Source organism: Ammodytes marinus (assembly GCF_949987685.1).
Source record: "Ammodytes marinus genome assembly, chromosome: 4".
Lineage (NCBI taxonomy): Eukaryota > Metazoa > Chordata > Actinopteri > Uranoscopiformes > Ammodytidae > Ammodytes > Ammodytes marinus.
Window position 1 is genome coordinate 13,363,340 of NC_137233.1, and position 14,771 is coordinate 13,378,110.

The 14,771-nt window shown below is 38.5% G+C and overlaps 1 protein-coding gene across 1 annotated transcript; it reads right to left on the reverse strand.

The window, feature by feature from the left end:
• Positions 1–5,999: 5,999 nt before the first annotated feature.
• agtrap (angiotensin II receptor-associated protein) lies at positions 6,000–14,539 on the reverse strand. Its single transcript, XM_080025456.1, has 5 exons — positions 14,406–14,539; positions 13,259–13,293; positions 12,943–13,051; positions 11,364–11,574; positions 6,000–7,644 (listed from the first exon to the last, which is right to left on the reverse strand). The coding sequence occupies exons 1-5, from the start codon at positions 14,430–14,432 to the stop codon at positions 7,520–7,522; spliced, it is 507 nt and encodes a 168-aa protein (XP_079881582.1). The 5' UTR covers positions 14,433–14,539; the 3' UTR covers positions 6,000–7,519.
• Positions 14,540–14,771: the final 232 nt, after the last annotated feature.

Here is a 14,771-nt window from a genome sequence, read left to right on the forward strand (position 1 = left end):
GAAATGCAGCACCCACCACCCACTATAGACTATGTCTTCAAGTTTCCATTGTCTTCACTTTAAATTATAGTTAAGTTATAGTTATGACGTGTACTCGCCACAAAGTCTTTGGTTTAAAATCATGCAAATGGAGATTCCTTTGTTGTTTCAAAGAGTCTCATATGCTGTATAGTGTTTCTGTGATGGCATTGACAATATACAGTCAATAAGGCAGTTTATTTTGTTTTTATTTCTTATCCGACATTTAAGAACCAATCAGTAATTTTGTCTAATGGCAAGGGGATTTGTTGAACCCCTTCTCTGTTTGCTGATCTGGACTGGAGGGTAATTGGAATCAATTTATATGCCGTTGTCACCGGTGACAGATGCACAAGGACGTGGTGTGAAAAGGTCGAGGGTTGAGGGAGCCCTCCTCGGGGACTGGAGTAGCTTGAAGGCATAAAAATATCATTCCCCAATCAATCTCATATGTGAACACATGGTTTACTCAGATCTTCCCATCCAGTCCAGGGATTATTTCTTCTGTGCGCCTACACTCAATTAGCGACGTGAGTCAAAGCGGGTCAATATGTTTTTATCACTCTTTGCCACCGTGCTGTATAATTAACCCAGGAGTCATAGGCAACGGTTTTTATTTGACCCCAGAAGCTCTGAGGGTCATATATGATTCTTAATCTCCTTGATCTGCATCTGAAAGTGTAGGCCAGGCAAAGTAACCCATTTTTGGGCCAAAAAACAGACAAATTGTAAAAGAATTTTTTTCAGCTCAGATAATTTCTATGAGGTGTCCAGAACAACATACTAAAAGTCCTAAGAAATCCTAGTTGAGGAAATATGTTTAATTCTCATCAATCCGAGATGTGTGCCAATAAGGCGAAACACCAATAAATCCCAATAGGGCTATTTTTTTCCCTTAGTCCTATCAAAATGAAACTTTACACAATGAAAGTATCCATGAAAATAAAAAAAAATTGTATTACAAGTTTCTTTGAAAATGGATTTTAATATGCAAATGAGCTATACACTGAGATATACATGCCCAAAATAAACCCAAATAGGCTTAATTTTTTCCTTTACTCCTACCACAATAAAACTTTACATAGTAAAAGTATACTTGAAAAGTCACTTTTTTTGTATTACAAGTTTCTTTTTAAATGAATTTGAATATGCACATCAGCTCCACACTTATTGAATATCCAATCATCGTACTGCCAATGGGTGATGGCAATGCTGCTTTTAGACTGGCCTCAAACCTGAAAAACTGCCTGGCTTACCTGCCAGGGGTGCCTCTCATGAATTAGATTTGTCTCTTCAAATGCCACTGCACGCAATTTGATAGCACTACAACCAATCAGAGCAATGAACAATGTGCCGTATTAAGCCCCGTTCATTTAGCGAACAGCGGGATTAACTGTTAAATTTAACTTTTGCCGTGGTCGTCTGCAAAACAGAATATTCCTCTTACTTGCTAATGAAAGATTGAGTGCCGTCTTCCAAATTGTAAAGGGTCGAGGCCAAAGCCGTCTCAAACTCAAACAACATATCCGCAGCTATCTTTGATGTTTACTATCACGGCTTCGACGGCGCACTGTCGTCATCCGTTTACGTCCGCCCCAGAGCACCATACATAGGGCTCTGGCCCACCCATATCAGATAGAACCAATTGAAATGTAGCTCAGGATTTCTTGACATATTTAATGAGCTTCAATGGAGAGTGCCCAGACCAACAGGCGCAGCACATTTAACTTGCCAGCGCCTAGTGGCAGGTCTGGATTTCCAGGCTAGTGCCATTCCCTTTCCTATGCCAAATAGACGAGACGTAGAATCACAGCCTGAAATGGCATGGAGAAAGAAGAGATTGTCACACACCGTGGGACCAAGTAACTCCTTTGTCTACTTTATGCACCATATCCGTCTTGTTTTTGTTGCTTTCTTTGGTTCTTGTGCCATAAACGGCTCCTGTGCATTCAGATCAGCATGATGCAACAAGAGTTCTGACAAGTCTGTGTCATCACCTACTGAGACTGTGTCTTTTGTTCTGGCTGAGGCAATAGCAGTTTGGACAATGAGCACATCTGCATCGTGCTTTGCATGGTTTGTGATATTCCATTCTTATCTTTGAAAATGTATTTTAATATGCAAATTAGCTATACTCTAATCAAATATAGGCTACCCAAAATATATTCGCATAGGCTTCATTTTTTCTTTTAAAGATCCAAGTGACTGCTGCAGATATTGCTGCGGTTGGTCACATACACATTCAGTACTTTATGATTCCTCCTATACGTGACCCTATTGTGTATCAGCCACTGGCTCTGTTGCCAGCAGATAACAAAACATCACAGCTGGATGTTTTGTGGAAGACAACCCTCCTCCTTCACTCTCAAAGGCCATCATGGTCTGGTATGATGCAGATCCTGCATCTTCTAGATGAACACCCTGGGAGAGCTTCAGTAACATTCCTTCCAATGATTGATCTTGATCCCAGTGATTAATCCTGCATATACTCAACATTGAGGTTTGTGGCAACTCAAGCTCTGCAGTATGATGTGACCCCTGTTCTGACGTTCGACCAACCCCTTCTGGAAAGCCTTGACCATTATAAGTTAACTTCTAATACAAATGTTTTACTTTTCATGTAGACTTTCATTGTGTAAAGTTTTAATGTGGTAGGAGTAAAGGTTCAAATTAAGCCTATGCGGATATAATTTGGGTAGCCTATATTTGATAAGTGTATAGCTCATTTGCATATTAAAATTCATTTTCAAAGAAACTTGTAAGACAAAAAATGGTGTTTCACAAACCATACAAAGCACGATGCAGATGTGCTCATTGTCCAAACTGCCATTGCCTCTGCCAGAACAAAAGACACAGTCTCAGTAGGTGATGACACAGACTTGCTAGTACTCTTGTTTCATCATGCTGATCTTAATGCACACAAGCTGTTTATGGCACAAGAACCAAATAAATTAATTGATAGCTGTCCCCAGACAAATGTGCAACATCACATCTCTCTTCCTGAGATCCTCTGAGATTGTCTTTCCCTTTTGGCAAGTCTGATCTGTATGGGTTCACTTTGGTGGGCCTACACTGACCTGGTTTGATCTCTGTTTTATCTAGTGCCACCCAATTTCTTTATTACATTGGTCCATTTCATCACAAATTTGGCCCACCTGATTACCAATGCAGCTCAGGGTTCACAAACTTTTTCACATACAAAAGTTGGCAAATCATTTTTTTTAATCTGTTTTAACAATTGATTTCTGGAAAAGAAAAATGTTTAATTGATAAACAAAAATCTGTTATTTCATATAAAAAATACTGGTATTGATAAATAAAATTCATAAAGGCTCAAGGGGTTCACATACTTTCAAGCAGCACTGTATGGTGCATAAAGTAGACAAAGGAGTTACTTGGTCCCAAGGTGTGTGACAATCTCCTCTATCCATGCCATTTCAGTCTCGTCTATTTGGCATAGGAAAGGGAATGGCACTGAAAAAAGTAAAAAATTACACTAGCTAAGGGAGGGGTTAATCTAATTCATGAGAGGCACCTGTTATACCCCTGGCAGGTAAGCCAGGCAGTTTTTCAGGTTTGAGGCCAGTCTAAAAACAGTATCGCCATCACCCATTGGCAGTAGGATGATTGGATATTCAATAAGTGTGGAGCTCATGTGCATATTCAAATGCATTTAAAAAGCAACTTGTAATACAAAAAAAGTGACTTTTCTAGTATACTTTTACTATGTAAAGTTTTATTGTGATAGGAGTAAAGGAAAAAATTAAGCCTATTTGGGTTTATTTTGGGCGTGTACGATTAGTGTATAGCTCATTTGCATATTACAATTAATTTTCAAAGAAACTTGCAATACAAAAAATGTTAATTATCATGGATACTTTCATTGTGTAAAGTTTCATTTTGATAGGACTAAAGGAAAAAAATAGCCCTATTGGGATTTATTGGTGTCTCGCCTTATTGGCACACATCTCGGATTGATGAGAATTAAACATATTTCCTCAACTAGGATTTCTTAGGACTTTTAGTATGTTGTTCTGGACACCTCATAGAAATTATCTGAGCTGAAAAAAATTCTTTTACAATTTGTCTGTTGAAAAACGCTATTTTGCCTGGACTAGTGTGTCAAGAAGAAAACATGTGATTTGCATTTTTCTTCGTTTGTTTATATGGTCTGGTTTACAGTTTTTTTCTGAAAATGAAGAGTAATAGGGGACAAAGGACCCTATTACTGTTAAAAAAAATGTATAGGCGATATATATATATTTTTTTTATTAAAACAATACTACACGAGAACTGTAGTCAACCTGCAAAGTCTCTGTACAATATTATTTGAATCATAATTCACCTCAGTCGTTTCTCATATGTGCAGTGCATTTTCTATTAAAGGAGAAAAAGTGACTTTCTCTGTAAGACATTTTCTTAGGAATGAACCAATATGCATTTCAAATCTATTGAGGTATTTGATTTTTTTATCTATGCTATGAATAAAACATGTTCTTATTATGTTTGAAGAGTACCATCCTGAAGCAGATGAAGATTGCATTCTTCTGAAACCTCTCCGGGGGTCATCACTAAAATACAATAACATGACAAATTGCGTTCCTCTTATTGCATGGACCAAGAATGGTAGCAAGCAAGCGCGTCCTTGACTTGGAGGATTCCCTGGTGTGAGTCTGAGGATGTGTCAAACCCGCGTGCATGTGATACTCGGGAGAGGCAGCTCCGCAGCTCCCTATTAATCAACAGTTTGTTGGGCTGTTTGCCTACCTCCCTCCCCGCTATAGTTATCTTCACCTCCTCTGTTCTTCTCCCTCTCTACCTTCACCCCCACCATCTTCCCTCTCTCATTCGTTCTTTCTTTTTTAAATTTTGTTTACAGTCTATCTGATCCCGCACAAATGAACCATTAGCACAGGTTAACCCTTTCACTTAGACCCTCACATAGATTTTATTTGATCATTTAGACATCTCCTCCATTGGGAATGAGCGTACACATGTAGCTTTCCAGAACACATGGATGTGTAACTTTTTGTGGATTGTGACATAACATCTGTTCGTCTCTCAGTGCAAAATTACAGCTTTGGTGTTTTTGATCCAGTACAACTGACATCAAGATGTGGTGTTCATTTGACATGCCCAAAAAGTAAAAAAAAATAAAAAAGGTTAGCCTTGTACTCTGAGGTGTTGAACATGCTGCTGCTTTGTTACAGGAAGATGTCAGTGGGCGAGCATGCATATGGAAGTGTACAGTATTGCTGCTGTTGCTTTGGCTGTAATAGAATGTCCATTCATGCTTTCTTAAGAGCACCACAAGGATCTACTTTATACAATCACATACCAAGGCTCCTGTACCTGTACCTCAAGGGCTCGCAGCTCCACGGCCGACACACTCAAGGACAACAGACCGTTCATGCTTCCAGGAGCTGCTGTCTCACTATAATGAAAGCCATCAGGGACAGAAATCTTGACTTCAGGTTTGTATTCTGTGTGTTCTACTTCAATTCTTAAGTCATTTATTGAGGAACACTTGTTTTCACATGGGGAATGGGTGAAATATGGAAATCAGGTGTTTTTTTTATATTCCAGGTGAATCCAGAATTTATTTTGCCAAAGGTACTTACTCTTGTTATATTTAGAAAGCAAGAGGCAGCCGATATAAAAAATAAATAAATCGATAATAAATCATTAAATTTTGTGACGCTTTTTTCAGCTTTGTTGTGTATTTCTGTGTAAGTGGGGGCTGCTGTAGTGTGTATGGTATAGCTGGTGGTTGAGCTGAGTTTGAGCCCATTGAAAGACTGGAGGTGATATGGCTCTATGAAATCAGAAACCCTGCATGGACAGAAGGGAGACGTCTTCATATCACTGTGCAAACACATTTCTAAATGTCATGAGAATCCTCGGCATATACGGTTTATCTGAGTTATAAAATGTAACTCTTAAAATAAATAATAAAATAAATGCTCTTCATCATTGTTCTTTATTTTAAAGAAAGTAAAAACAACTTGCCACATAACATTTAAAAATCAAAAGCAACGTTTTAAGGAACAGGGCAGAAAACAACAATGTTTGGGGAGGGGAAAAAAATGGAAAATGTAGCAAATCTGACATAAAAATAAAGAAATTGGAAATAAACTAAAAGCGGACGTGCAGCATTTCCATGAAAGCATCTATGATTTCAAATTAGTAAAAAGAAATAGCTGCAGTATTTGTATCTTTTAAATCTTGTTTTGTGGATAGAAGAACAAACTCTATGTGTTTGACTTTCTGCAGGTCAGAATCCACAAACATCAGGCAGCACAATGCTTGTTTAATGTGTAGCCTCATTAGAATGTTTCATTTCAAACATTAACTTGTCACACAGAGCTGTAAGTGGACATCATGTGGCACCGCAGTGATTTTGTAACAGAGTTCTTCAAGGCTCACTGGGAGTGGAACTGGCAATGCTATGGTCTTGACTATAGTGTTTCTCAATTCATAACCTGAATGTATTTTAAGTTCAAAGGTTTAAACCCCTTTATTTAACATTTGTTATGTGTGATTTCTACTCTCCTCAAACAGTAGAAACATGATATAGCAGACCAGCAGTTATCAGAAGCTGCATAGTACGTGATCTGCAATTTATTGAATCAAGTTTTACATTACAAAAGTGTTTATGGCAGTGTAGAGGCCGCTCAATTATTTACCATTACCTTGTAAGAATGATGAATTATAAATGGTTTGAAATGAAAAAGAAAATATATATCTTATAAACAAAAATATTGTTACATCTACGTATATATGACAGTACTCTTAATACCGACTTTGCATAGATCAACATCAAGATACATTTTGCACAGGAATGACAAAAAAAAGGCCTGTTACCTAATTTGGTCAACACATCTTCAACTCAGTATTTCACAGCTCTTATTAGTTGAAAAAGTACAAAAGGTAGCATCTAAGGCACGACATTGAGAATGCACAATAGTCCTCTTGTTAAAAATTGTCCAGGACTCAAGCATTGCTGTGCTGTAAAGCAAAAAACTAATTGGAAAATAATAATTTACAGATCACAAAGAGAAACAGATGAAACATTTTTGTGTCAAGCCACATTGGTAAAAAAAAAATGAAAAAAGTAAAACAAAGACAACTGTGTAAATCTAAACAACAGCTCCATTCAACACATTTCTACTGAAAATAGTAGGTGTAACAGTAACAGCATGGAGTTGGTAGAGCAGTCTATCCTCTGTATTTTTTCAGCAATGACGTGCCATCTCAGCAAAAAACTTATGACATGGGTTTATTTACACCACATTTCATTATAAACCCCAAACAGTGCTACTGATTTACAATCGTCACAGTTTTCAATTTGTTTTCAGTGCTGCAATCTAGAGCAGGCCCACTGTACAAAACGCAGGGGCCGTTGTAAAATTGATTGTTAAAATTGCCCTAAGCACTGTGCTGCAGCATAATAAAAAAAAAAGTCAGAGGAAAACACTGCATTGTTCACCGCATGGATTTCTCAGTATGTGCGGGCTCCTGGTTTGCTGTCCTGGGCCTGGTTGAATGGATTGGCTGGGCCGGAGGACTCGTCCTGTGGGTCAATGGACTGGTAGGCTTCTCTGTTTCGTGATACAGACGGGAAACCTGCAGAGACAAGCCAAAAAAAAAGTCTTCAACACACACAACCCGTGCCACGCAAAATGTTTTATTCATATCTGCTTAGAGACGCTGCGACCATTCAAGGATGGTGGCGGTGCAATATATATATCAAAAGTGTTACAATAAATGAACCCTTACAAAGCTTTTACACATTACATTTTTTTTCTTTATATTTAAAAATGTTCTTAACTCCTTTCCTGTTACACACAGACTCATAAAACAGTTGATTTGTTATTGAGCATCGGGATAAATATATAGATTATATTGTCGGAAACTGTCTTTGCCGAAATACTGCAAAGCACACTTTACCTCTGATGGACGCAGAATTGAGAAAAACAGCAAATTACATTCAAATAAGCCTTGCCGAGTGGTACTTAACTTCTTCCCATTCCATCACTGTCTTTAATACATTCTTTTATCAGTACTGTCTGATTAGCTACTTGTAGATACGATGGCTCACTGAAGACAACTTGACCACAATCACTGATCCAAGATTGAATCTGAAAAGTCTTGTGAGCAAAATCTTAACGTTAAACCTCATGTAAACATGCTTCAAAATTAATTCTATCAAGGCAGCTGTATTGACATATTCCATCAGAAAAGTCTCATATGTGTTACAATTAATGTAACAGACTTAGACATACTGAATCACTGCTAATTAAACAAACCATTTACTTTCATGAGAATGCAAAAGTATACTTTAGCTATTACTCTACACCTTTGATTTTTATGGTTTAATTTTAATTGAAAGCATAACAATTCTACATTCATACTTCTAAAGAACCCTTCAATGACCTGTTCTTCTCTGAAGGTGAATTTCAAACAGGTCACATTCATTGTCTATTGTAAGACAACATTATGTTGACTTTTTAAATTGCAGTTAATTTTGGAATGTGCACCATCATGCTGTTCCGCTTTACATATATGCAAACAGAATACACCAACCCAAATGAGGTGTCTGGAGAGTTGAAATATGAATAAAACATAGATGCAAACTTGCAGAATCATATAAACCCATATAATGCCATGGACATAAATACAAACACTGCCAAACGAACACTGCTAACCAGGCAGGTATGGGTTATGTGTAATAATGAGGTGGGAATAGACAGGTGAGAAGAGAAATGATTAACAAGACAACAAGTGGGAAGGAAATAACAAGAAAACAAGTTGTTTTTTTGTCCCGTGGCCTGATTTCTAATCTTACTTCCTGTGTGGGAGAGGACGGAAGAGGATGATTGGAGAAGAGAAATGGTAAAAAGGGAAGAAGCCAGGAATCAATAGTGGCGGCCAGTAAAGGCACTGTCAGCACTATCCGTAGTGCATCGACTGTCCACAGAGGTCTCAAAGTCTGAGAGGTCATAGGTCAGCAGTGGAGAAGAGAAGAGACACAAGACAAATGGTCAAATCATAGCAGGAAAAATACACAGAGTGAGACAGAACGTGATGTTAGAAATGATGATGTGCAGGAAAACAACAGGGAAATGTAGGTTTTGACAAATACTGAAGTAATTTATTGGCTGCGTAACCACCACCCACGAAACCTGCACCACATTAGCTATTGTTACCATTTTACCACTGACAATAGGCTAAGTGTAAACTTTTTAACATAATGGATCCATAATTTTAAACAGATGTAAATTTGACTGTCAATTTTGCAGCCTTAGCTAGCTCGCTAATTACAAAATCTCTGACTGTACAGTACAGTTTGATATGTTATTGCTCCTGCTGCAGTCATATCTGACCAATGAGTGACAAATACGTTCTCACATGGCTTATGTCGCTCCATTTTGGTTCACTTCACCAATTGATTTGGACCAGAGAAAAAAGATAGGAGTGAAAGAAAACCAAACCTGTTTTTAAAATGAAACAGAATGTATAATTCTGAAAGCGCCCTTATGTTTTGATATATAGCGGAGAAAAACTATTAAGTGGATATTAAAGTAATGAACTGAGCCTTTGCTGACACCACCTGTAACCCTACAAAATAATGCAGTTAAGCTATCTTAGCCTTAAAGTAATGTTACTACTGTGGTTGAGGCAGTACGCTATTTAGCTCGGAGTGCTAGTGTTTGCAGCTTCCGCTAGAGCAAAGAATTGACCGTTAAAGAGACGATTATTGGACGATGTTTAGGGAATGGTCCATTTAATGTTGAATGTTTTATCACTCAGCCTTTTTTGGCGACGGTAAAATAGCACTAAATACACAATACCAGAGTAATTTATATGAGGGTAAGATGGGCAGCAATTTCAATTCAGGGATCCCTGTATGCCTGAATCAACAATTCACTCACTTGACAGTCTGGTTTCCAGAGTGGTTGGTGCAGCAGGGAGCCATGTTAATGGCGGCTTTGCAATCAGACAGCAAAAATTAAACACACACTCTGAAACTAACCTTAGCCATTTTCATCAGTCACTCAAAATGAAAGTGAGAGTGGGTTCATTATTAATATTAAATTATCTGTCAAACATTCAAATCAGGGGATGCTTTTTGTCAACTGTAGTGTTGGTTGCAATTCAGAGGCAATGTCATTTCTTGGTGTAGAGTAATGAATTACTATTTTAGCGGACTAGTAAAATCATCAAGCAAGCAGGAAAAGCTCACCATCCCTGTATTGAAATCCTCAATATTACCATCCATTTCCTACACTACACATATTGAATGTAACCTATTTTGGTTTACTCATACAGATGAAGCAATGAATAAAAATTTCAATACTGTAAGAGTCCGGCAGTCTTCACAGCTCAATGAGATTTCTGATGGAAAAGCTCTCAGCAGAGTGAGTCTGTGTCCAAAAATCAATGGCCGCACACACACTTCATTAAAGATCACATCTTGAGTATCTCCTGACCAGTCAGTGGAAGAAGTGTCCTCATCACCCGTTTGCCCTCAAGGAGGGAGCTAGGAACTCAATGTTCAATAACGTCACAAAATCTCTACTTCTGTGAACAAGTGTGCTGCTATTCCAATGCTGCTTCTACTTGTATCAATCATGTGCTATTTTTTATCATGTCAGATGGTACATTTCCCAGTGTGCATGGGTTTAATGTGTCCCCGCATGCCGGATAAATCGGTGGCCAGGATGACACACAAATGTTGTTAACAGCTCGTGGAGAAATGATTTCCTTGCCTGCACAAACAGATATGTTGCTGCATTTGAAATGTCTTGTGACTGTGACTAATTCGTTTGACTGTGGAATCATCTGCCAGTGGTTTTAGTACAAAGTCTGCCCAGTTTGTGCTGCACTTGGAAGGCCATTCGGGACGAACGGCATCAGACAACTAAGGGGAGGATATCAAAGTGCCCCAGGACACAAGCATCACACCATAACCCCAGCTTTGGACACAGTCAGGACGACGTGGGTATAAATATTTTAGCGGGGAGCAGGAAACCTCAGATACTTTAGATAATTTTTCAATGGTCTTGAAATTACTTACACCAGAATGTGTTCTCAATGAAACCTTGATTGGTTATGTATTTTCCGTTTCATCTGCTTCGTAAAATGGTTTTGGATCATTCTTGGTTGAAGATAGCATTAGTTTTGATTGAAGAATCTGATTTTTTGGTAGGGCTTAAACTCCTGCTGATGTCCTAAATCAGAACTACAAATCTGTGCGGTAACCCGCTCTTCTCATAGAGACATATGATCACTTCCTCAAAATGCGCATGTCACTGCAACTGACTCATCCCTGTAGCACTTACCAAAGTTGACGTTGTAATCTCCTCCACGCTCACGGTACATTTGGTAAACAAAGAAGCAGGACACAGGTTTGAGCAGGAGGTTTAGGATGGCCATCCCTGCGCTGAAGCGAAACACATCCCTTCCCCTTTCCGCTGCGAAGTCATTCAGCGGGTAGTAGATCCCGAAATGAATGATGTCGGTCAATATCGTCACGACCATGCCCACCAGAAACTACAAGATAAGAACAACAGAGAAAAATAAGTTTTAATGGGCACAGATGGTGCGTCATGCTTTCAGACTTTTAATGTCAGTTGATAGTGCTTTTAGGCTCTCAAGTGCCACTGCCAGCACATCTCTGTAATTATTCTACAGAGAAAGAGTTCTTGCAGCATTCTGTGTGCGGGAAATGAAGTCATTCCAATTCTGGAAAAAAAAAAAAAGAAGCTTTCTGCAAGAAAATTAGATCAAATATCTAACTGCATTCACACTGGACAAAGTCGTGTCAGGAAGTCAAAATGAAAAACAAAAGCAGTGCTTAAGAAAAAATAGACAGTAAACAATGAATTTACAAATGTTTAATTCCAATGTCTCCATGGTGTTTAGTATCTGGGAATGTACTGTAGGCCTATATTTCGGAATGAGAAATTATTCTACAAAAGTCCGAAATGAAAGAAAATGTATTTAAATATGTCATGAGTTGACGAGAAGACACTTCAGAAAGTAGAGCCTGAAATCAGATTTTAAAATAAACACAAAAAACATGCAGGGTTTGGTTATATTGCACACAAAGAAGCAGGACTGTCTTCTGGAGCTTGGGTGATTTAATTCTTGAAGATACATAATTGAACCACGAAGGATCCTGTGCATTTAAATATTTTTATTTCAACTTTATTTTCCCACTTTGGCAGGTTCAGCCTTTCAGACCCTGAGTGTGAAAAACAGATTTCAAACTTAAAAGCTTAACTGACTAAGCGACCAGCCTTCTGGAATAATTCAACAGTTATAAGGAAATTTTTCTGGGCAAATTCAGGTAAAAGCTCACAGCCCTCTAGATATAGCCTACTGTACACTGACATCCTCACTGCACTGTATTTCCAGCAAACTACTGCAGTTCACAACAAACATTTTTTCCTCAAATTGCTTTCTCCACGTTGTTTAATTAATCTACAAATTATGAGCCATGTTTTCCCATTTTATGTTGTTTGGTGCCACTGGTCAGCAGGTGTCACATGATTGTTACCTTAGAAACATGAGTAGGCTATAGAGTTCAGACAGGGTGGCAAACTTTCTTAAACTTAAAATAAGTCAGTCTATCTAGCATTAGACTAATTTAAGAAGCAACATTTAGACTGAATTTACATTCCAGAAAGTCCTAAATATCTTTCCATGAGACACCATGACAGCCATGGCTGCTCTACTCTATGTACTGAATTAGGGGAGGGTCATCTTTCTCAAAGGGATGCTTACAGATTGTCCCAGATTCCACAGACAAATGGGTTAGCATGGATACGCATTACTCTTGCCTATAGTTAGACTCCTTTACGTGTCACATGATGTTAAGATTGCAGCCTGCGTGAAGGAATCAAGGCAGAGACTCACCATGAGCACAGCATCGATCGAGTCCCTCTGTGCAATGGCCCACACCCCGACTGCTAAAACACTGAAGTTGCACCAAGCATAGGAGGAGGGCAACCACGCCATGCATCCCCTACAGAAAACACATAAACATAAGGAAGGCAGAGTCACATTTAAAGAATTACGTTCAGTTACACACTAGTATGGGAGGTTAAAGACTGGGCCTGAATCACGACTGTGAGCCTCTGTGTGAACATGTGTGTGTGTGTGTGTGTGTTTGCGCCAGGAGAGGAGAGAAATTCCTCAGGTTTGTGAAAAAATAACCTGAGCACGCACTCACCATATCGAAAGCAGCCAGTGCACCAGTACTATGGCCTACAACAGACAACAAAAGACAAGTGTTAACAAGAAATATAGGATTGTTAAGGACAATTTTCAATAGTTTCCCTTTAGTCTAGAACAGATCAGTCTAGAGCTGGAAAATGAATGTCGATGATCAATCAATCATTTATCCACTGAAAACTCCAAGTATTCAGTGGCTCCTTCTTCTCCACAGGGAGAATTTCTGGTTTCTTTGTCTACATTTTATATCAATAGAAGCTAAAACTTTATGGGGTTTTGAAATTTGTTTGGACAAATTAGGTTGTTTGAAATGTTCACCTTGCACTGTAGGGAACTGTCATAGGGACATTTCCCTATTTGTAATATTCTACAGCCCAAGCAATAAATGTATTAATTGAGACAAATGATAGCTCGATTGATACTGAAAATAACCATTAAATGCCGCCTCGAGTTAATTCATGTGAATTCATAAACAAAGCCGGAAACAACAGAATTAAACTAAAACATGTGATCAACTAGCATCTGGCATTAAATGTGAAGCTGCATCCGGGTGATTGATTTCATGGCTCCAAATATTTCTGGTTTGAAAGTTTTGAACCCAAAATTATGAATCCCTGTCTGAGTGCTCCTTTAGCTAAATTTACAGATTTACATTTTTTTACATTACAAGGGTCGAATAAGAATTGTTTTTGGAGCATTTTAACCTTTGAAAAAATAGCACAAAGGCATGATTTAATTAAATGGTTCTAACTTAGGAAAGGGTATGGCATGACATGCAATTCACTGCCTCTAAAAGCATTTACTAAATCCTTTATACACAACATTTGAGGAACATCAGAAATGACAAGGCATTGTTATTTAGTTTATGTGATAAATAACACACTTCCATCCAAATCAACTATACTGCCAAGCAGTTGTTGTAGCTGCCAATCAATGTACTTTAACATTTATTTAGCTACTTTTCTTCAGCCACTCAACAATAATCCACCAACAGTTCACTGGTTAACTGTGCTCTGTTTCTCAGAACAGTGGAATTAGCAGAATGAGAAGTGAGCAACAAAGTGGACATTACCACATAATGTTAACACCAGTGTTTGTTTACCACGCACATACACGCCCAACATAAAAAATCAACTCAAACTCACCTTTAGATTAATGGCAGGGATTTCCATAACAGGCTGTTTGTTCAATGCAGCTCCACTACTAGTTAAAGGGGGCTACATGAAAGATTATCAGCCTTTTCCCTGACACAAACTTCTCTCCAAACTCCGCCTCCTCAACCTCAGCCTGCAAACAGAAACCATGTGACTGCAGCCTGACTGCAGCCCATGTGACTCCCACCCTCCCTCTCCTCCTCCTGCTCTGCCCTTCAGGCTCACAGGAGGCAAGAAACCACATGAGAATTAACGTTGGTCACACAGACTTTTGTAATATTATTACTTCAGTGAGCCTGGTGTCACTCCACTTGTGTACCTTGAATGATCAGGAATGTGTCATGTCTTTCTAAAGAT